Genomic DNA, 23187 nt, shown 5'->3' on the forward strand with positions numbered 1-23187 from the left:
ACGAGTATCGGAGCTTCGTGCTTTGATGGTAGATCCCCCATATACGATATTCCACAAGGACAAGGTACAGCTGTGACCGCACCCGGCTTTCCTTCCCAAGGTGGTCTCTGCCTTCCACATCAATCAAGACATTTTTCTACCAGTCTTCTTCCCGAAGCCGCACGCATCGCGCCGGGAACAACAGCTACATACCCTGGATGTCCGCCGGGCCCTCACCTTTTACATCCAGAGGACCAAACCTTTCAGACGCTCGCCTCAGTTATTTGTAGCGGTCGCAGAGCGCATGAAAGGCATGCCTATCTCTTCCCAGAGACTCTCATCCTGGGTGACGTCCTGTATCCGGACATGGTACGACTTGGCCCGCGTTCCAGCTGGCCATCTCACCGCCCACTCTACTCGGGCTCAAGCCTCGTCTGCCACTTTCCTGACCCACGTTCCCATCCAGGAAATATGTCGCGCAGCCACCAGGTCTTCCGTCCATACTTTTGCATCCCACTATGCACTGGTCGCGCAGTCTAGAGCTGATGTCGCCTTTGGCTCAGTGGTCTTACATTCCGCAACATCTCACTCTGACCCTACCGCCTAGGTAAGGCTTGGGAATCACCTAACTGGAATGGATATGAGCAAGCACTCGAAGAAGAAAAGACGGTTACTCACCTTTGTAACTGTTGTTCTTCGAGATGTGTTGCTCATATCCATTCCACACCCGCTCTCCTTCCCCACTGTCGGAGTAGCCGGCAAGAAGGAACTGAGGAGCCGGCAGGGGTATATATCCGGCACCATAGCGGCGCCACTCCAGGGGGCGCCCTGTCAGCCCACCGAGTGTTGCTAGGGTAAAAATCTCTGACGAACATGCACGTGGTGCGCGCGCACCTAACTGGAATGGATATGAGCAACACATCTCGAAGAACAACCATTACAAAGGTGAGTAACTGTCTTTTCCACCTTGTATTTAGCTATGACACTGAGTACATTTCTCAAGAAGAGAGCCTATCTCCTAGAACTGGAAGGGACCTTGAAAGGTCATCAAGGCCAGCTCCCTGCCTCCACTAGCAGGACCAAGTACTGATTTTTGCCCTGATCCCTAACTGCCCCCCCCCCCCAAGAATTGAACTCACAACCCTGGGTTTAGCAGGCCAGTGCTCAAACTGCTGAGCTATCCCTTCTCTCTCTGTGGAATCTCAAAAGCTTGTCTCTCTCACCAAGAGAAGATAGTTCAATAAAAGATCCTGACTCATTTACCTTGTTTCTCTGATATCCTGGGACCAACACAGGTGCAACAGCACTGCATACAGCCTCTTAGAGTCTTTTTGTAGACCTCTGAGGGTCTTGTGGGAGTGAGGAGACTGGGATTGGGCCCTAACTGTTCATCTTCTGTAGTTATACTGTAATATTAAAAAGCCTTTCAGTTTATAAATACTGTACTGTAAACATTTAAAGAATAAAATCAAGGGCAGGAAATATGAATCTGGATTACTTTCTTCCATTCCAGCCTCATTTTTAATGTTGCATCCAACATTGTTGAATCCTTTTCAGATGTATATCAATTGTTTCTTTTAATTAAAAATGACTTTTCATATATAATATTAATATATTTTTGCATCAGTGGTGGGAGTAATACAGCTGCATATTGCAAGATTATGAAATAAAATTTGAACATAGCATAATTTACTGGACAGTGCCGAATTTTCCTTCAAGAATTGGTTCCTAGGCTCTTCCTGATCTTTTTTCTCAGTGTAGAAAATTTTCTAATCAGTTTTCATTAATATTTAATATTTTCTTTTTAAAAGATACTATAAAATGTATAGCAGTGTTGTCATGTTTTTTATAGGTTAGTTTTCTTTATTTAGGTCTTAATCTAGAACCCACTATGATCAATCCGGTGACTCCGAATGACTTTAATGGGTTTATTTTGGGCCTTCTATGGTTTGGAATAATCTAGTTGCCTACAGTTTGTGAGCACTGAAAGTACACTTTCATAAGAAAAGGGTCAAGTTGAGACCATTTTAAATGTATTTTCTGTACATTTTTAAATGGGGATAATGAATTCATGCTTAGAGACTTACAGTGCAAGAATTTCTTAAAATACTTTGAGTTGCAGTAATATTGCAGTAAGTAATTGTATGTATTTAACGTGGTATCAACAGCTGTAAAAAGTACATTTTGTGTCTGAAACTCATGTATATAATATTATCACAAGCAATACCTTTAACTTCACATTTGAGATAAATTAGCAAAAAAAAACCATTGTTTTCTTTTCAGTTTTAGTTTATACAGTAAGCAGGAGTCAGGGCTCAATCCTGCAAGAGGCTGAGAACTCTCAGTACCCACTTGCTGAGGCTCTGACCCAGATAAACACTTAATCACATGCTTAAATGCTTTACTGGCCAGGCCTAACTGAGTTTCTCCTTTGCTGAAAAGACCCATATAAATACCAACAAAGAGCATAAAAACTCTAAGGGGAAAAAAAAACCTAAGGATCTTTTTGTAAAAATTCAGGACAATACTACTAAAATTGGGCACTATGGGCAGGTCTACACTAGAAGCGCTACATCGGTGCAATTGCACCCCTGTAGCGCATCTGGCGAAGATGTTTTATGCCAAAGGGAGAGAGTTCTCCCATCCACATAATAAATCCACTGGCATTGTCCACACTGGCACTTAGGTCGGTGTAACTTACATCAGTTGGGAGGTGGCTTATTCACATCCCTGACCAACGAAAGTTATACGGAAGTACGTGCTAGTGTAGACCTGGCCTATCAGAAGAATTTTATTAGAAGAACTGAAGGACAGTGATATTTTTAAAATTGAAGTTAAGCTGTAAAAAGGAAAAAAAAATGAAAAATCATGTGTATGTTTTTGTCGTCAGAATAACAAGAACTTTAATAGATCAAGATGGTCCAAGTTGGAGAGAGAAGCTACCACCAATTCCAGTTGTCCCTGTTTCTGCTCAATTACACAAATGGGATGGAGGAAGCCTTACTTCAGAGACTAAGCGAAAGAAGATTGCAGACTTCAATGGAGATAGACAATCAGAGATGAACAGTATGTATGGCATATGCAAATATGTAGAGGTAGAAAAATGGAAATATAGTTTAACAAAAGTTAAACATACCATTGCTTTTCAGAATATTATCTGAAGAAGCGATATACTTAAATAATATGAACAGCAAATCTTTCTGAAAGGAAAAGTTGGATAATGGTCGAGATTGGATTTAATAACCTGTATAGATCCATAATATTATGCTGCTTTGCCACCTCATGGATGAGTTTTCAATGTGCATTTCCTTGAATATATATATAATGTTGGTAAGAATATTGATCAGCAATATGTTGATACCCACTGGAACTGGATATCAACATTTACTTAAAGGCCTATTTACTTAACCTTTAATTACATCATTTATTTTGAAAGTAGAGTCATGCTCTACATCATGATAGAATGTTGCTGTGACTACTGCATAGCTTCTCTCCACCAATAATGTTACCTCTTAGCTCAAGGATGATTTAGTTGGGGTTGGTCCGGCTTGGAGCAGGGGGTTGGACTAGATGACCTCCTGAGGTCTCCTAATCTTCTGTGATTCTATGATAAGTATACAAAGTTGGTGAACCTGTAAGAATGGCAAATGTATGTTTCTAAAGCATGCTGTCTTTAGGAGACTCAGGGCTTGTCTGCACAGCCCCGTAGTTCAGACAACAGGGGTGTGAATTGTGGTGGGTGCTAAGTGCTGCGCTGTGTGGATACTGCAGGTGGAAACTAAAAGGTACCTAATTTCTATTAGCACAGCCCTCTTCAAATGGGATAATGTTAATGTGAACTAGGTACTTTTCAGTTTGCACTAGCAACATCCACATGGGATAGTTATACAGTGCATTCTTCAGTTCACATCCCCCATAGTCTGAACTACATGGCCATGTAGACATAGTCTCAGTTACAGGAAATATTTTTTTCTCTCCTAAACTCCATGGCATTAGATGATCTAACCATAATTCATTACTGGAAAAAGGCATGTCCTCAATCAACCTCCACTCCTGAAGCACTAAAGAATTAATGATGTTATTGCTGTCTGAAAGATAATTTAAAGTATTACTCTTCACCTTTTGTGTATCAACTGGGAAACAAACACACCACATATTTATAGTTATAACAGATCTATGTACAAGATGAATTAACTGAGCAAAAAATAAGGGGTGGAGGCAGATATGTTGGTAATATTAGGTAATATTGAAAATAGATATTAGTATTAGTATTATTTGTTTGTTGAATACCAACAACGTGCATTAGAATTTTGCCTGAGAGAAGGAAACTTGACTCAAAGAATAAGACTAGGCAGTAGTAATTTACAGTAATTTGGATTTTATAGGGAAAGGTTAGTATTGCATACTCAACCACAGTATGACTATGGAAAATCACTTTCCATGGAGGGAACTGTAGTGAAACGAGTCTCACTGGCGAAGCGCTTCCTGCTGGTTAACCTGGGAATTAGCTCTCCAGCATATGGAACGCCTCCTACTCTCCGGTGTCTCACCTGCCTCAGGCCCTTGTGTCCCTCCCGTACCCCAGTGCCCTTTACCTTGGGGTTCTGCCCCAGCAGTACCCCATCATGCTCTGGGTCTCCCCTCCCAGGGGAACCTCCAACCCTCTCACCCACCATGCCTCAGTAGCTACGGCCAGTCACCATCTAGCCCCTGTTCACTGGAGTAGACTGTAGTCTGTCAAGACCACTCATCACTGGCTCGGAGGTTAGACCAGCTGCCTCTGCCTATCTCTGGGCTGCTGCCTCTGCAACCCCAGGACCTGTTTTGGCCCTTTAAGCAAGGCCTGCAGCCTAGGGATTTACCAGGCTGGAGCTCCCCAGCTCCTCCTGCCGTTCCTCAGTCCTGCTCCATTCTCTGTAGCCTGAGCTCCCAGGGAGCCAGGTCCTTCTCCTTCAAAGGCTGGAGAGAGATTGACTCAGCTCCTGGCTCACAGCCCTTTTGTAGGGCCAGCTGTGGCTGCCTTTCCAATCAACCTACCCTATTGGCTCCCTGGGGCAGCCCTTTCCCAGGGCCATTTTAACCTCTTCAGAGCTGGTGCACGGTGACTGCCCCCACTACACCCTCCCCCGTCCTTTTCCCTCCCCAATCCCACACCTGGAGAAAGAGGGGGTCCTCGAGCCTGTGCAACCCGGAGATGTCCCGCCAGTCGTACTCACCACTCCTCATTATCTTTCAATTTTAGGGCCAGATCTTCTTTTTCCCAGTGGGCTTTTTGTAGCTCTGCCTCCGCCATCCAACGGGCTTGCTCTGCAGCGTCCAGCCATGGACACAGGCCAGAATCCCCCGGGCCCTCTTCCTTCAGGGTCTGGGTTCCTACTGTGACCTGCTCCACAACAATCTGGGTCCCGGCCTCTTGGTGACTCTGTCCCAGTCTCTTTGTCCGCCATCCCCTGTGGGTGGCTCTGGGGCAGGTTTACTGCCATCTCTGCAGCAGCTACCTGGATGGTTCTTGACCCCTTTGGGTCCTCAGGCCCTTCCACTTGAGTTCACCCTCTTCTGAGGGGGCAGTTCCTCTTTATGTGGCCCCGTTCGTGGCAGCCAAAGCAGGCTTCCCGCCTCCTTGCTGCCCTGGGTCCCGGCTTCTGCAGTTGGTCCTTCTCTGGGACAGCCGTCCCTGGGCTGCCCTGGGTCAGACTCCTTGAGGCAGGACACTCCCTCTATAGATACCCCCACCACCCACAGGCTCAACACCTACATTGCCTCCTGACTTCCCTTGCCAGGTGACCTCTCGTAGGGGCCTGTCCCTTCTCCAGTTCTCGGTCAGGCTTCCTGCCCCCATCCCACTAGGGACAATCCACCCTTACAGGTCCACGCCACCCACAGGCATAACAAGCCCCACACTCTGCCCTGGGTCTTCTGGCCCCAGCACTAGGCTTTTCCCACTAGTCTCGGCAGTCTTTTTGGAACTCCTTCTGCAGAAGTTTCACGAGGGCCTGCTGCTTCTCTGCCAGCTGCCCCAGTTGTGCCTGCAAGGCCCACTGTACCTCCCACTGTCTCTCCTGGTTCTCCCCAAACTCTTGCACAAGTCTCTCAAGCCTCTCAGGCTGTCCCTTTCCTCACAGGACCAGACCCTGGTTTAATACAAACAAGAGGAAGTAAATAACTCACAGTTAGCCTGTGGAATTCATTGTCATGGAATGTTGTGATGGCCAAAAGTGTAACTGAGTTAAAAAAAGAAGTAGGTAAGTTCATGGAGGATACGTCCATCAGTGGCTATTACTCAAGATGGTCAGGGATGTAACCCCAGGCTCGGGTGACCCTAAACTTCTGACTGCCAGAAGCAGAGATGAAAAGACAGGTGGATCTCTCCAGAATTGCCCTGCTCTGTACGCTCTGACTGCAGCTCTGGTACTGGAGACAGGCTATTGGTTTTGGAGACAGGCTACTGGGCTAGATGGACCTTTAGTCTGACCCATTATGGCAGTTCTTATGTTCAGTTAGATACATTGCTTGATAAATGTTTAAATTTTTAGCCTGAAAAGATGCTTTTGGTAAGTATTGGTTGTATAACTTTCTGTAAACTCAGGAATGGAACTTGCTGTTTGTTTTGAATTAAAATTTAAAAATGACCTATTTAGTATAAACCTTTCTAGTTATAAGAATTAAAATATTGGCTATATAACCCTGTAATAACCTTCCCATGAGGAAGAGTTTGCAGGTAATCATGGAGAGAAGTAGTCAGCTTAGTAGTGATAAGGTCCAACCTGTTCTGAAAATTAATCAAATTAGTTATAATTGTCTAAATCAAAAGATAATGCAATTTGTGGTGGTCTGGTATAAGATTAAGTCTGTTGAACCTAGTGTGCAGATTTGGCCTTGTTTGCATTCTTCTTTGAGTGATTGCAGATGTCCATTCACTCTGTGTGTGTGTGTGTGTGTGTGTCCAGTGCACAGTTGTCAGAGATTTTTCCCTTAGCAGTACCCACTGTGGTGGCACATGCGCCCTCTGCTGCCTCACACCACTACACAAAAGTACAAAGGGCAGATCCACCCCCAACCCCACCTTGTTCTGTTTTACTGGCTATGATGGTTAATTGCAGTATCATATTCCAACATCTTTCCCTCATATTTGTATACAATTGGATTAGTTTTAGTGTTTGTTAGTTATAGAAATAGGTTTTCTTTTAAAGTGTTTTTAAACACTTCAGTTCCCACTGCCAGGGCATACCTCGGTCACTGGCATCAAGCTCTGACATTCCTGAAAAAAACTGATGCCAGTGAGTGACCCACACTCCAGTTGCCTGAAGTGTCTCGAGGAGACTCTCACGTCAGGAATTGGTGTCAAATTTGCTGGGATTTTAATCCAAACCCCAAGAAAGACAGGGAGGCCAGGCTTAAGTTTTGTTTGATGGAGGCGGCCGTACATCCACTTTTGGAGCCTTCCTGATTGGAGTGGTGTGAGCACATCTGCATCCATCAGAAATGCTCCCCCAGTTTTGACCGAGTTTTGGGGCTGATCACTCTCTCCCCATTGCTGAGGAAGAGGCACCAGAATCTGGGAGACTGAAGTCCAGCATATGGACAAGGATAGCGGAGTTTGCTCGAGGCCAAAGCACCCTCCAAAGCAGTCTTTTGTCAACTCTGATGCCAGCACCAGTTCTGTTGAGACCAACTCTGAAGTGGCTGCATCTGATTCAACAGTACAGAAGACTGTCTTGATACTGTGTACTCCAGAGGCTTATGTGACAGCACAGGATCTGCTGCATTTCTCTATGCAGGCTTTGCTGGCAGTCCAAGAGTCTTCTCGGCCAGTATTAGCACCTACAATACCTTTATTGTCATCATCCCAGCATATGATACCATAGTGCCTCCATTTCCCTGCATGCCTCTTCATGTGGTACCATCCAGAGGGAAGCCAGCCATTATCTCACAAGAACCGCGATCTCCAGGCTGTCTGGAACCTCAGCACTGATAGGAACAACCCTTCCTTGGTTGGAGGAGGTGGTTTCGTATGTGGATTCTGAGGTTGGTTCCTACATGTCATACCTGCACTACAAACATCACTGTTCCCCTTCTACTGCCTATCATTGTTGGTATCCCCTGGAGGCTCGGTCTTGGCCATCAAGCAGAGACCCATGCCTAGGCAGAGATTGGGCTCTGTGACCTTACTAGTGGCTGTTATGAATCTTGTGAGGGTTTCTGTATGCCTCCATGTTGTCGCCACACCCTCTCTGCTCTGCTTCTTTGAGTAGGCACCAAGATTTACCACACCAGGTCCCATGGCAGACCATTCCTGATACCAGGCTTGGTACTGAGCAGGAGAAAATCGGTCCATTCTGGTGGATCTCCCTTTAGAGGAATTGATGGAGGCTCCACCACAGTTGTTTTTGTCTTCCTCCTCTTCATTGCATGATGAGGCAGTCGTGTTGGAATGTGCCTCGTTGTCCCCTGGGGATTATAGGGTTCATCAGGACCTGTTAACCAGGTGGCTTCCACTCCACATATCCAGCTGGGAGAGGCTGGAGAAAAGTTTGAGTGGCTGGTTGACATTTTAGCTTCTGTGGAACCATCTAGGTTGGCACTCCCAAATAATGAAGCTATCTTGGAGCCAACTAACATGCTGTGGCAGACTCAAACTTCCCTGCCTTCAGCCCCTCCGCCCCTGGAAAAAAGGACTGAATGCAGATATTATATCTTCTCACAGAGATATGAACATTTTTGCACCCACCCCCTTCCAGGGTTGTTGTTGAGCTCAGCTGCCAATGAGAGAGAATGCCAGGGTCAACAGGCATCAACCCCGAAAGGAAAGGATGCAAACCAGGTGGATCTCATTGATAGAACACTTTATTCAACAGCAGGTCTGCAGCCCAGGATTGGTAATCAGCAGTCTTTGCTGGGACACTGACATTAGCCTCTGGACAATATATTAAAATTTAAAGACAAATGGCCAGAGGATGTGAGGCAGGAATTTCTCACCATGGTGAATAAGGGTAAATTAGTGGCCAGAATCTCCCTTCTGGTTCATTTGGATGCTGCTGGCTCTGTGGCTAGAGCCATGGCATTGTCCATTACAATATATGCAGATGCCCATGAATCCAGTCATTGGATCTTCCTTAAGAGGTCTTCACAGATGATACAGGATCTGCCCTTTGAATAGTCATCGCTCTTCTCTAAATAGGCAAATGACAAACTGCATAGCCTAAAAGACTTCAGGTTGACACTCAATCTTTGGGCATTTACACACCTGCACTAAGGAGCTGTTTTGTCCTTAGTAGGTTTATTGTTATCCTTCTTTCACATCTCATCACAAAGACTTGGCCAGGAAAAAGGGCAGATGTTATAGAAGACCGCTCTCTCCTTCTGCAATATATGCTTATTCATCTAGACTGCCTGGGAGTTCTAAGCAAATATTTTGATGTGTTTTGTCGAGGTCAGCCTACAAGTTTCTGGATTGCCAACCTCTCCTACTTCACGGTTTGCCATTTGGTTATCTCCCTACCTAAGTGTTTGGTGCAACATCACTACAGACCAGTGGGTCTTATGCACAGTAGAATTGGGATACACTATTCAGTCTTTTTCTATCCTTGCTTCTACCTTCCTTCCCCATCCCTTTTAAGAGATCACTCTCATGAGGAGAGAAGAAGCAACCTCTTCTCCAGTTGGGAGCCATAAAGACAGCTCAACAAACATCTGAAGAAAATAAAGTTTTGCATGGTTACACTGAGTTCCATTATCCCCATCCTGGAAACTAGTATGCTGTCCTTGAATTAAAAGATGCATATTTCTATGTGGCAGTGCATCAAAGCCGCAGGAAATCCTCAGGTTTTTGGTAAATTGGTGCCACTGCCAGTTTACGGTGCTGCTGTCTGGCCTGTCTTCAACTCCATGGGTGTTCACAAAGTGCATGGCAGTGGTGGTAGCATTTCTGAGGAAGTCAGAAGTTCACATATTTCCCTATCTAGGCGACTTGTTGGTGACAGGCCAATCTAAGTCATAGGTACTGTCTGGCGTGTCTGTCATCCACTCAAACTCCACTGGAGTTGCTTATCAGCACAAGAAGTTAATCCTGTCACCTCTATAAATTCTGTCTTTTGTACGAGTGGTCTTGGGCAGTGCCAAAGCCAAGGCCTTCCTTCCCCAGATAAGATTTCAGATGATGCTGGCCATTGTATTAGACCTGAAGGCCCATCCTAACATGACAGTTCACACTTGCCTCAGACTTCTGGGGCATAGGGCTGTCTCCGGAAGCTGCAAGGGTGGCTGTTATCTGTGTACTCTCTGATTCGTCACCCCCTAGACATGGTGGTGCAGGTGCCCATCAGGACCGGTGCAAGCATATTTTGCGCCCTAGGCGAAACTTCCCTCTTGTGCCCCCCTCCCCCCCCAAATCACATACATTATAGACAATACACAGTCACAGAGTAACATGTTATAATTTAGAATTTATGTTTCTGCGCTTTAAGTTTAGCAAATTTAGAAACAAATTCCTCCAAGTCAATGCTGTGAGCAATGTCATGTTCTAGTGACAAGGTAGATAGCCCAACAAGTCGTTGTTGCAACATTGATGTTCGCATGTATGTTTTTATCAATTTGAGCTTCAAGAAGCTTCGCTCACCACTGGCCACAGAAACTGGGAGAGTCAAGAGGATGCGAAGAGCAATAACTGTGTTAGGGACACTATCTGTCAGCTGGGGGTCAGGGCTGTGAGGAGGATGGGGTCGGGGGTTTCCAGCTCAGAGAGACTGGGCTCGGAGCTGGGGGTCAGGGCTGTGGGGGGGGATGGGGTGAGGGGGTTTCCAGCTCAGAGGGACTAGGCTCGGAGCTTGGGGTCAGGGCTGTGGGGAGGATGGGGTCAAGGGTTTTCCAGCTCAGAGGGACTGGGCTCGGAGCTGGGGATCAGAGCTGTGGCGGGGATGGGGTCAGGGGGGTGCCTGGGGGCACTGGGGCAGCTCAGCTCTGCAGGCTGCTGTTCTCTCCAGCCATCCAGGCACAAGGGGAGCAGCAGCAGGGACCAGCCAAGGACCAAGGGGGCAGGAGCACAGGCACCTGAGGCCAAGCCGTGGGGAAGCACTTGCTTACCTTGCCCAACACATGAGCATCGGGGTCCTCTTTCTTCCTCCACTCCACCAGACCACCGCTGAGGCTCTTTTCTTCTCCATGCCCCTCGCTGGGGCTGACGTGGAGGCTGAGCCAGGGGCAGCCCCTGCTTTCCTCAAGAAGTCCTGGTGTTGTGCTGCCCTCGCAGGACTCCTGCCACGTGCCCTAAGCAGAGCTGCGCAGTTCTGCCCAGCCGCTGGCGCTCCCGCCGGCAACGAGAAAAATGGCACAGGCTGGAGCCCCTGCTCTGGGAGGGAGAGGGATTCTGAGCCTTTGCCTGCAGCCCAGAGATTCCCCTGGGTCAGCACGCCGCAGGCAGCCCGAATCTCTGGGCTGCCGCAGCGGCGCCCTGATCCAGGGGGGGCCCTGGGCTGCCGGCTGCTGCTGCGGCGCCCTGACCCAGGGGACCCCCTGGGCTGCAGGCTGCCGCGGCGGCGCCCTGACCCAGGGAACCCCGTGGGCTGCAGGCTGCCCTGGCGGCACCCTGACCCAGGGGAATCCCTGGGCTGCCGGCTGTCCTGGCGGCGTCCTGACCCGGGGGGGCCCTGGGCTGCCCACTACTGCTGCGGCGCCCTGACCCAGGGGAACCCCTGGGCTGCCGGCTCCCGCGGCAGCGCCCTGACCCAGGGGGAACCCCTGGGCTGCCGGCTGCCCCGGCTGCGCCCTGACCCTGGGGAACCCCTGGGCTGTTGGCTGCCGCGGCGACGTGCTGACCCAGGGGACTCCCTGGGCTGCAGGCTGCCGCGGTGGCGCCCTGACCCAGGGGACCCCGTGGGCTGGCGGCACCCTGACCCGGGGAACCCCTGGGCTGCCAGCTCCCGCGGCGGCGCCCTGAGCCAGGGGGGGCCCTGGGCTGCTGGCTGCCACTGGCAGCTCAGACTCCCTCTCTGTCCCAGCAGCAGCGGCTGCTCAACCATTTAAAAAAAAATTGGGGGGCGCCGGTTTTTGGCGCCCTCAAATCTTGGCGGCCTAGGCAACCGCCTAGTTCGCCTAAATGGTTGCACCAGCCCTGGTGCCCATTCAAATCTTGGCCTCTCTATATTGGTGGACAGACACTTCAGATGAGTGTGTGGGGTTCTGTTTGCTCCTTCTCAACAAGCTTTGACCCTGGGGGCTCAGCTGTGGTTCCTGCAGATTCAAGATTTATGGTCTGCTCAGGATTTAACTGTACATATAAATGTCAGAATTGAGGGCTGTCCAGCTAGCTTGTCAAGCCTGCTTTCCCCACATCAAGGGAAGAAATCATACTCTCAGACAATACAGCAGCCATGTTCTATGTGAACAGGCTAGGAGGGGCCCATTTGACTCTGCTATGCCAGGAGGCAATGTGGATTTGGGACTCTTGTATTTCCAGTTCACTCCATCTCAAGGCCTCTCACCTTCTGGGTGTTCAAAACAATCTTGCAGGCTGATTAACCAGATCTTTCACCAGTCACCACTAATGGTGTATCTGTGCAGACAAGGCCAGATTCATTTTCAAATTGGGGGAGACTCCCCGTACAGACCTGTTTACAACAACCATCAACAGAAAGTGTCATCACTTTTGCCCTTGAGCAGGTCACAGTCTGAAGTCTCAGATGGATGCTTCCCTGTTGCCCTGAACAGACAAGCTCCTGCACTCCTTTCCTCCAGTTCCAATTCTGTCTAGAGTGTTGATGAAAATCAAGCAGGACCACGCTCGAGTCATACGCCTAGTTCCAGTGTGGCCTTGGCAACATTGGTTTTCCACATTACCGACCATGTCTCCCAGAGCTCCTTTGCCACTACCACTGGACACATACCTGAACTCTTAGGATCCTGGTTGCCCCCTTCACCTGACTTCCTGGATGCTCTGAGCTAACTCCTAAGGAGGATGTTTGTTCAAAGGTGGTTCAGGATGTACTTTTAAACAGTAGAAAGCCTTCTACTGGGTTTACTTACCTGGAAAAGTGGAAAAGATTCTCCATTTGGTCATACCAAAAAGGCATTTCCCTGGTCTGGACTCCAATCCGTCATGTGCTGGACTATTTTTGTTATATCTGTAACAGCAAGGTCTTGCCATTAGTTCCATCAAGGTCCATCTAGCAGCTGTCTTGGCTTTCCACCTGCCAGTTGATAATCACTCATTTTTCTCCAGTCCTGTGACAGAAAAAATAAAAAATTCTGTGTACAATATTTTAAAATTCTGCTAATTTCATTTGTCAAAATAACACTATATAATCATGCCAGTTTCAATTATTTGGGTAATTTATTTCAAAATATCTGTCAGCAGCTATGTGTGTAACAATACAGACAACAAAAAAATTCCCCCAGGAGTAGAGAACTAGAGAAACCCCTACGACACCACAGTTCCTGTTCCTCTTCCTATCTCCCCCTCAGAGCCCAGCTGGGGGGCCAGACACCTGTACCCCTTTCCCCAACAGCCCAATCACAGGGCCCCATGGCTCGGACACTCTTCCCCCCCACCCCAGCCCAGGGATCCAGAGTGAGAAACAGCCTGATGCTGGGTCTCGGACTTGTATGGAGTTTCCTGCACATGCTGCCTCCTTTCAGGGTGTGCTGGGAACTTCAGCTGCCAGGAACCCTCCAGCTCCTCCTCCCCCTCCCACTGGCAGCGTCTGTTTGCAAGCTGGGGAGCTGGACTCTTCCGGGTCCAGTGGCCCCTAGTGGTGGCCTGCAGCTCTGCATTGCCAGTACTGCAGGGAAAAAGGAATTTCTTCATAGAACATTAATTCTGCACAAATTCTGCATTGCACAGTGGCGCAGATTTCACCCACAAGTAATATCTGCAAAGAGGCTGGCTGGTCATCAGTGCATGCCTTTGCTTCACATTATGTCATCTCTCAGCAGTCAAGAGATGATGCCAGATTTGGATGTGTGGTCCTCCAATCATTATTCAGGGAGACTCCAATCCCCCAGCTCCAGATCGAACTGCTTGAAAGTCACCTGAAGTTGAAGGATATGTGCAATCATATGAAGAGGAAAAATGATTACTAATCTGTTGTTAGCAATAACTGTTTTTCTTCGAGATGTGTTGCATATATCCATTCCACAACCTACCCTTCTTCCGCTCTCTATTGGAGTCTTTTGGTAAAAAGCAACAGAGAGGAGTTGGGGGCAACTCTGCCCCCTTTTTTTGGTGATATGAGGCAGGTGAGGGTGCATATGCTGTCCCAAAGAATACCACTGAGGGAAAAATCTCCGACAACTGTGCACTGGGTGGGCACGCACCTGAAGTGGAATGGACATGGGCAATGCATCCTGAAGAACAACAGTTACAGAACACGTTCGTAACATACCTTTATTTATTTATTTATTTATTTACTTACAAAGGGATTAAATTATGTCTGCATAATCACTTCCGCTGGTGAAGGTAACCGAGAAGGTGATAGTCTTTTCTTAGGGTATGTCTACACAGCAAAAACTGAATGGGCAAATCTCTCTGAGGTAGCTTGAATGCACTTAGTGCAGGCAATAACAGTGAACACAGTGCAACGTAGGCTTCAATGCAGGGTAGTACAAGCCTGGCATAGACTCTGAATATCGACTCACTAGCCTATTCTGAAGCCCATGCTGAGCTGTCTTCATTGGTATTGTTACACACACACTAGCTGGCTCAAGCAGGCTAATCCCTGAACACAGGGCTACTGGACAGTACTTCTTTCAGATACAAAATCTGTGGTCACCTGGCACTCTTAGCAACAATTGGAAGAATTAGTCCTGGTGTCCTGGCCACATTCTGACTCAGGCAATTTACATGCTGCCTATCTAATTCCCCTCTGATTTCAACTGGATAAGTTACTCTTTATTTTCCCCTAAGTACATTAGTGTGTAGTGTTTCTAGTGCAGAATGGCTGCCATGTTTTACCTGTAGACCTTATTCAGTTTCATTATTGGCTAAAATGATCCTCGTGTACACAATCTGTTAAGCATGTGGGTCTCTTTATATTTGGTTTACTGACTCTCTAAGAAATTATACACATTTAAGCCTAGCGGGATTTTTAATAGCAGTAAATTTAGATTTTCATTGCTGCACACTAAGGGCTATGATGTTATTGTTAATTGTTATTTGTGGGGACTGGTGGCCCACTGTGTTGTGCATTTTACAAGCACATAGTAAGAAAGAGGTCTTTCCCAGAAAATCTTGCAGCCTAATTCAGGACAAAATGCAACAAGAGGATGAAACAGAAAGGAGGGAATGTGGGAGGGAGGCAAGTGTAACCAAGGTGGATTGATTAAAATCAAAGTTATTTAAATCATTGATTTTAATCATGATTTAAATCAATTTTAATTTTGTTTCGCCTTTGTACTTTGTAGTTATTTTCCTAAAGGAAAGTTGATTCTTTTTGGTTTGTAACCATTAAAACATGTTGATTTGCAACTAAATGTAGCCTTTATGCTAAATTTGGTGCTTCTTTTTGCTAACCAGGGAGATATACTGCATCTATATACACTTATTTAAGGCATTATATAGTTTAATTTACATGTATTCAGATTCTTAGTTTTTGGATTTTTTTATTATGTTAAGAAACACATCATTCAACATTTTCTATTTAGTATATGATTATTTTTTTACTTCTGATTACTATGATTGCTGTGAAAAGCTGGTTTAGCACTTCAACAAACTCAGGTTCCAGTGACTTTCACCAGTTTAGTGATTTGACTTTCTTTAAAACTTGGCACTTTGGCTCTGCCCTTTCTCCCAATGTATAGCAGCACATTTGGAGAGCATGCACTGTGCTGGGTTTATACATGGTACAAATTTGTTTCCTCCTGGGAGCAGTGGGGAGACAAGGAGACAGATTATGACTCAGGGAATCAATATCGTGACCCTCCAGCTACTCCAGGGGCAGTGTATTGTTGCTTAATCTGGGTGGATTATTAATCTACCCTTAATAAACAGATGGTTTTTTAAATAACATTTTAGTCCTTTTGTTACCAAGGTGAAAAAACTGAAGAGAATTTCAGGACCCTTAAGAATGAAGGAAATGAATTTGTAAAGAAGGGTAAATACAAAGAAGCTCTAATGAAATACAACGAGTGCATGAAATTAAATTCCAAGGAATGTGCTATCTACACTAACAGGTAAAGAGCTGAAATCTCTGCCACACTTTGTAAGTACACTAAATAAGAATATATGATGATGATTTTCTTTTGTGTCTGCAGATACTAATTTTGTGCCACCTGAGTCACCTTTTTATATAAACAGAGAATTAGATTTTTCCCATGATTGAGTTGTGGTTCAAATAACTATTGTTTTTATTTTAAACCTTCTCTCTCCTTCTTCAAGTGGTTCTGCATATTCCCACTTATGGATACTGCGCTGTCTTGTGATAGAACCTCTTCTAGCAGTGTCAGCTACAGCACTCTCAGTTCTCCAACTGGTTTTTGAATGTTATAATTTTTGATGTCTGATTTGTGTCCATTTATTCTTTTGCATAGAGACTCTTTGGTTTGGCCAATGTCAAATCATACACAAATCAGACGTCAAGAATTATAACCTTGAAAAACCAGTCGGAAAACACTTCAACCTCCCTGGACACTCAATTACAGACATAAAAGTCACAATTCTCCAACAAAAAAACTTCAAAAACAGACTCCAACGAGAAACTGCAGAACTGGAATTAATTTGCGAATTGGACACCATTAAATTAGGCTTGAATAAAGACTGGGAGTGGATGCCATTTCCCCGTGCTAATTTTTCCCCTGCTGTTACTCACACCTTCTTGTCAACGGTTTGAAATGGGCCATCTTGATTATCGCTACAAAAGTTTTTTTCTCCTGCTGATAATAGCCCACTTTAATTGATTAGTCTCATTAGAGTTGGTATCACAACACCTATTTTTTCATGTTCTCTGTGTGTATATATATCTTTCTACTGTATTTTCCACTGCATGCATCCAGTGAAATGAGTTTTAGCCCACGAAAGCTTATGCCCAAATAAATGTGTTAGTCTCTAAGGTGCCACAAGTACTCCTTGTTCTTTTTGCTGATACAGACTAACATGGCTACCACTCTGAAACCTGAGATTCAAGAGGTACACTTCTTGCCTAACTGTCTTCCTTGCATCTGATGAGAGGAGTGGGGTCTCAAGTGCCTGAGAAGAGGATATTCACCTTCTGGATGTTTGATTTCTCAGACTTTCACTCCCAGAGCTTGCAAGAACAGGGTGACTCATTTGCAGTTCTTCCATCTCAAGATAGCTCTCCTGGCTAGACTCTTTGGATCCTATCAGTCCTCAGATCTTGGGTCTAAGGGGTCAGTCTCAGCTCCTGGGGCTTCCAGTGGTTCTCAGTGACTGAACGGTTCCAACAAGCTGCAACCCCTGTCAGGGCCATATCATGTTCCTTCAGCTCCCCAAGTCAAGCCCCCCAAGCTATGCATGTCCAAATTGAAGACCATGCAGTCAGATCTAAATAACCCTGTTCTGGAAGAGAAGTTGAGACAGTTTTGCCACCCTCAATAGTACCAACCCTCATGCTTGCAGATGTTGACCCTGGCTGAACTCCTGAGGTTGCAGGACCAGCGTCATTTCCAACTTCCACTTCCAGATCCAGGAGGATGGAATGAACTGGTGACAGAATGGGGGCCAACAGCTCCTTCAGTTCCATCTGTCCTGGCATTGAAGAAAAAGCAGCATAGGGACATAACTGTCTGGTAGCAATGCCAGTTCCCATGCTTAAGAACTTTTGGATCTGTCTGATTCTGACAAGATCTCTACAGTTATGAAGCAAAGAACTATTCCATCCCCAGCTTCAATAGCAAGGAAGATGGATTAGTGTATAATGTTGGATTTGATGTTGTCCACTTCTTCATATACATTGTTGTCCCTAAGTCAGTTCCAGCTACATCCTTGGTCCCAGGGAGCACTTTCACCTTGGCAGCCCAAGTTCACCTTCTGGCTCTGGTATATTCATTGGTTCCAAATATGAAGTTTCAAAAGGAGGTATGTTTCCCCGGTTCCAAGATCATCATCCTTTTCTCCTGTTAGGAAGAATTGGTCAGAAGGTGCTTCTGGTTCTTCCCTAGAACACCTTATGCTTCTTCCTCCTATGGCTCTACAGGATCCCCACAAAGAGATGGATCTTCATATTCCCCTGTGGAGCCGCTGTTATCCCTGTTTCATTCTACCTCTGATCCAGACCTGGATCTTTATCAAGAGGAAATTAGAGGAAGAATGCAGACACCTGTGGCTCGATTTATATCACCCTATCATCTACAACCCCAAAACCAGTTGCGGGGGAGATTGGCAGTCCTGGGGGCCACTTCAGGAAATTTTCAGTTACCCTCCACATGGAGGAGAGGAAATGTTTCTTCTGAAAAGGATATGGCAGTCTTGAGATCCTCGGATCTGGCAGCTTTACAGATGGTTGTGCCAGAAATGCTTTCTGAGGAGGAAGATGAGGAAATAGCTTTCCCTTTGAGCAGGAGCATTTGGAAATGGATTATGTTTATCCCAGATGAACATGTGGGAGTGGCTACTTGCCTTCTGAGGATGCTGTGCAGTTCCACAATTTGGTGGATCATGTGGTGTCCTTTTTAAATCTTCCTGCAGTGCCTGTGGAAGAGACTATTCAGCCAGTGTTGAATATGCTTGGTGCCATTTTGAAGAGTAGGATATCCCTACCTATTTCGGATGGCTAGAAACAGCAGTGCAGCAGCATTCATTTTTAAAGAATTGCTTAAACCTGCTGTAATCCCATCAACTCTCACAAATTAAGAAGGATTTGACTGGGTCAGTACTTGGATGTGACCTGCAAGTAATACCTGGCTGCAAAGTGCTACCAAAAGTAGTGGTAGTGATTTACTAGGTGGCACTCTTTTTTCCATAGCCACTATTGAACTAATGCCCCATTGCAGTATTAGGGTGTATTATGCTGACATAAGCCTTAATACTGCAAACATTTACCCATGTGTTTAATTTAACTGTAAAAGTCTTATGGAGTTTTGTCTGGCAAAAGATTGCAGGAATTGGCCATGTGGAAATATTATAAATCCAATGCTGTAATAACTTGTACTACACCTCTACCCTGATATAACGCGACCCGATATAACATGACTTCGGCTATAACGCGGTAAAGCAGCGCTCCCGGGGGGGTGGGACTGCACACTCCAGTGGATCAAAGAAAGTTCGATATAATGTGGTTTCACCTATAACGCGGTAAAATTTTTTTGGCTCCCGAGAACAGCGTTATATTGGGGTAGAGGTGTATAAATATTTTTGAAGAACTCCAGAGTTTAAAAAAATCAATTGATGCTGAATTCTAACAAGCAACATAGTTAACCTTTGAGAGTCAAAAACGGTTGGCACTGCAATATGTTACAACTTAAACTGAACTGTTATTTTATTGTATTTTGTTAGGGCTCTCTGTTACTTAAAATTGTATCAATATGAAGAGGCTAAACAGGATTGTGATCATGTTCTTCGGGTAGAAGTCTCTAATGTCAAAGCTTTTTACAGAAGAGCTCTGGCATACAAAGGACTACAGGTAAGAAAAAAGAACAAGGCAGGTATTCCTAAATATTTTTAAATTTGCAGCTATTTCATTCAAATGTACTCACATAGTTACAGTGGATATGTAAATACAAGGGAGATGTGGAATGTTGGTTATTTATTAACGTTGGTAAAGCACTTGGCAAAAGTAAAGCACTGTACAAATATTTTGAGGCCATAAGAAATATTTGAATAATGCTTTCATGTAATTTATTCATGCATGCAGTAATGTCAGAAAGTAACTCAGAATTTTGGTTAGCTGGAATTGAGTTAAATAAGATTCTACTGTTTTTTTAATTTTTCTCTGATACTCGTACAATCTCCTTCCCCTGCTGAGGTCTCCCAATGTTGAGCATTGCTGAGCATGCAGGTAAGGAATGGCTTGAAACCAAGTAATGCAGCAGACTGAATGTACACTTTTTTTCCTTCGGTTGACTTCATATCTACTATGAGTTCCAAATGTAGGCTTTAGGAAGCATGATGACAAAATCAGATTCCTTTACTTATTAAAAAAAAATGCAAAATTACAGCAGCAAAAAAAAAAAAAGGAAAATTTTACCTCTCTGCGAAACCAATGGGAAGACAAAGTATTGCTCTGTGTTAAATGTTTTCCTTAGCTCTATTAAGTAGCCTGTAAATTGATCAGCTTCAGTTGACCTCTTTGTGTCATTGTAGTCCATAGAAATTAATATAGGTGACAGTGAAACCTGAGAGTGATTTAACCAGCCAAACAGGTAGTCAGAGATCAGTGATGCATTTATTCTTCCTAAAATAATAATATAGGAAGAAATACAAGAATCTAAAAAAACTTTCCCATTTTTTGTGTTCTCTAGAAAAATGTTTGCAATGTTATTGAAGACATAAGCAGAAATACACTTTACATAGTGTATTTATAGTGTGTGTATATGACAGGTCTCACAACATGGGTGGACCTAGCACATACACATTTCCTAAAATCATCTATCACTGTGTCCAGAATGGGTCACAGGTCAGAGAGTGAGAAAACAGGGCAGACACACCCAGATTGGAAAAACAGTATCATTTAATAATGCATTCACTAATGGGGGTGGATTTTCTGAGCAAATTTATTCACAAATTGGATATTTACAGAGATCATCTGTAAATATTTGGCTGCATAACAATAGTTTAAAAGAACAGAGAACCCATTCTTAGCTTTTTATTCCTTTAGTAATATTATACATGTTTAAATCTAAATTTAGATTTATTCTGCTTGTTTGTTGTCAGTATCCCAGCATTTTTCTGAATAATCGTGAATAGGAGTGTAGCAGTTAGCTAATTCTCCTAATTCGTGGCATCTGGAATTGTTTTATGAAAACAATTTACTTTTCCTCTTTGCCTTTCAGAATTACCAAGCCAGTGTTGATGATCTCAGCAAAGTACTTATAATAGATCCAAATGTGGCTGAAGCAAAAAGGGAGCTACAAGATATTACCCAGTTGCTTAACATTAAAAATGATGTTGGAGCCAGTAGCCAGCAAAAGCAAAGGAAGAAAATCAAAATACAAGAGGTATTTCCCTTCTTTTGCAAAGCAGGCAGTATTGAAGTCACACTCTTAAGATTAAAATAGGGCTTTTGTTCTGTAATATTGACAGATATTTTGAACTAATATGTCTTACATATAGTGCGTTTATTCATGTGCTTGCTAATTTTGAAAACATGCCAATTTACTCCTATCTTTAATGTGTGTATTTGGTGCCAATCTGACTCTTATAATTAAGCCTGTAATGCTTCGGGCTACATCCAAAATTCCAGCAGAAATAAACTGACTGTAATGCCTAAACAAGAAACATTCAGATGTTAAAGTTGAGGACATGTTCTTTGAAAAAAAAACCCAACCCCCCCTCCCCAAACACTGTTCAAAATATCTGTCATATCTAATAATGCAACATTTCAAGTCTCTTTCAAATGTTGCTTTTGGGGAACCAGCAAGAGGCTGTGCTGTCCAGGAGTCCCCTGTGGCTGTGTGTGCTGTCAGAGACTATACCTTCAGTTAGGCTTGGAAGTTTGGTGGAAGAATGGAATACTGAATATGCATTGGAGAAGTAGAGTGGGGGTGAAAAATCTACAAAATCATCAGAGAATGCTGTTTTCCCCTTGATTCTTTTACTGCAATAACTAAGTGATGTAATATTACTAGGTTAAAACAACTGCACTCAGATATACTGAGTCACTGTTGTTAAATACTGAATCATTTGATGGTGGTATTACTCTGTGACTAAACGTTTGTCGTCCTGTAAGAATGGGTGTCTTTCTTGTTTTATTACAAGAAATATTGCTACTGCTCTATATAGTGTGAGATTAGAATTTGGGTCTCTCATTTTAAAACTGTTGTATAACTTTTATTAAAATTGGAACTGCAGATGGTAATATAAACCATTAGGGAGGGACCCATTTGTGCAAATGGTCCCATGCAGGAATCCCATCAAAGTCAAAGGGATTAGAGGAACTTCATGTAACTGGCATAATCTAGAAGTTGGCTTTTTCATTTTAACCAAAATGTACTACATATGAGATCAAGAAACCTCCCCTAATAGTAAGAAGTAGAGAACACAATCAGATTATTGAAGAGAGAAAAGAATAATAGACTAGGCACAAAGACGTTATAACATACCCTAAAACTTTTTTGAAAAGATGTATTATAAATTTCAAGAGACTTTGACCCCTGAATTTTCATTGTGTTAACCCAGTTTCTTGATTCTTCATGTTTTGAAAGACAGCCTATTTATAGTAGATATTTACTATGACTAAAATACAGTATGACTATTCTTGATCTATAATTCATGTAGCTAGTATGTATGTTTGAAATTACGATGTTATTGGTCCTATGTTTAGTTTTCTGCCAAAAACTTTCAGTTCTCTCCTTAAGAAGAGGGTGCAAAATACTGAAGACAAGTGTAAAATATGCATTGCTAATGAAGAAAAACAACCTTTTAACCTGCATGAATATTAGGATACCATTTCTGTAAAGGGCAAAGTGGGACATGGAGAGGAGACTAGCCATCATGTTCCAAAAAGTCTTCCCACAAGATGAGGAAAGTGGTAAACTCTAATTTAGTGATATTAGTTCTGGTCATACTGTCATCTGGTTTATGAAACTTGAGATATGATAGTATGTCAAAATTAAAATTATTTGTTGTTTTCCTGTGAAGGTGAATGAGGGTAATGAAGAGGAGAGACAGACCAGTACCTCAGAGGATGCTGTGCTTAATTACCAAGTTGCCAAAGGAGGAGCTGAAAACAGTCTGCCACTGAAAATCTCTGAAAAACTGCTCATTTCAGAACCATCTAATGCCTATGAGTTTGGTCAGATTATAAATGCAGTGAATGCCAAGAAGGATGAAGCTGCCTGTGCAGATCTTTTAACCATTATTGATCCAAAAAAATTGCCAATGCTGCTTAGTAACAAACTAGAAGGGGATACCATTCTGATCTTTATGCAGGCACTGGAATGTCATCTACTTGGGAAAGATCCTGGTCTTGTGTATCAACACCTTCTTTATCTGAGTAAAGTTGAGAGGTTTAAGGTAAGAGCATATATTCAATGCAATTTCTGTGAAAATGTTAAACTCAAAATGTAAAAAACTCAATACAATATAAAGCTTATTAAATTTAGCAC

General features: G+C 44.2%; 1 protein-coding gene across 4 annotated transcripts in view; it reads left to right on the top strand.

The window, feature by feature from the left end:
• SPAG1 (sperm associated antigen 1) overlaps positions 1–23187 on the top strand; it is a 70774-nt gene that overhangs the window by 46174 nt on the left and 1413 nt on the right. For all 4 annotated transcript variants that reach the window (XM_030553572.1, XM_030553571.1, XM_030553573.1 and 1 more), the window contains 5 exons: positions 2870–3045; positions 15999–16140; positions 19418–19544; positions 20914–21078; positions 22721–23095. In XM_030553572.1, the coding sequence (XP_030409432.1) occupies positions 2870–3045; positions 15999–16140; positions 19418–19544; positions 20914–21078; positions 22721–23095 (985 nt within the window). The remainder of the gene's footprint in view (positions 1–2869; positions 3046–15998; positions 16141–19417; positions 19545–20913; positions 21079–22720; positions 23096–23187) is intronic.

Source organism: Gopherus evgoodei, chromosome 2, assembly GCF_007399415.2.
Source record: "Gopherus evgoodei ecotype Sinaloan lineage chromosome 2, rGopEvg1_v1.p, whole genome shotgun sequence".
In the NCBI taxonomy this organism is placed as follows: Eukaryota; Metazoa; Chordata; order Testudines; family Testudinidae; genus Gopherus; species Gopherus evgoodei.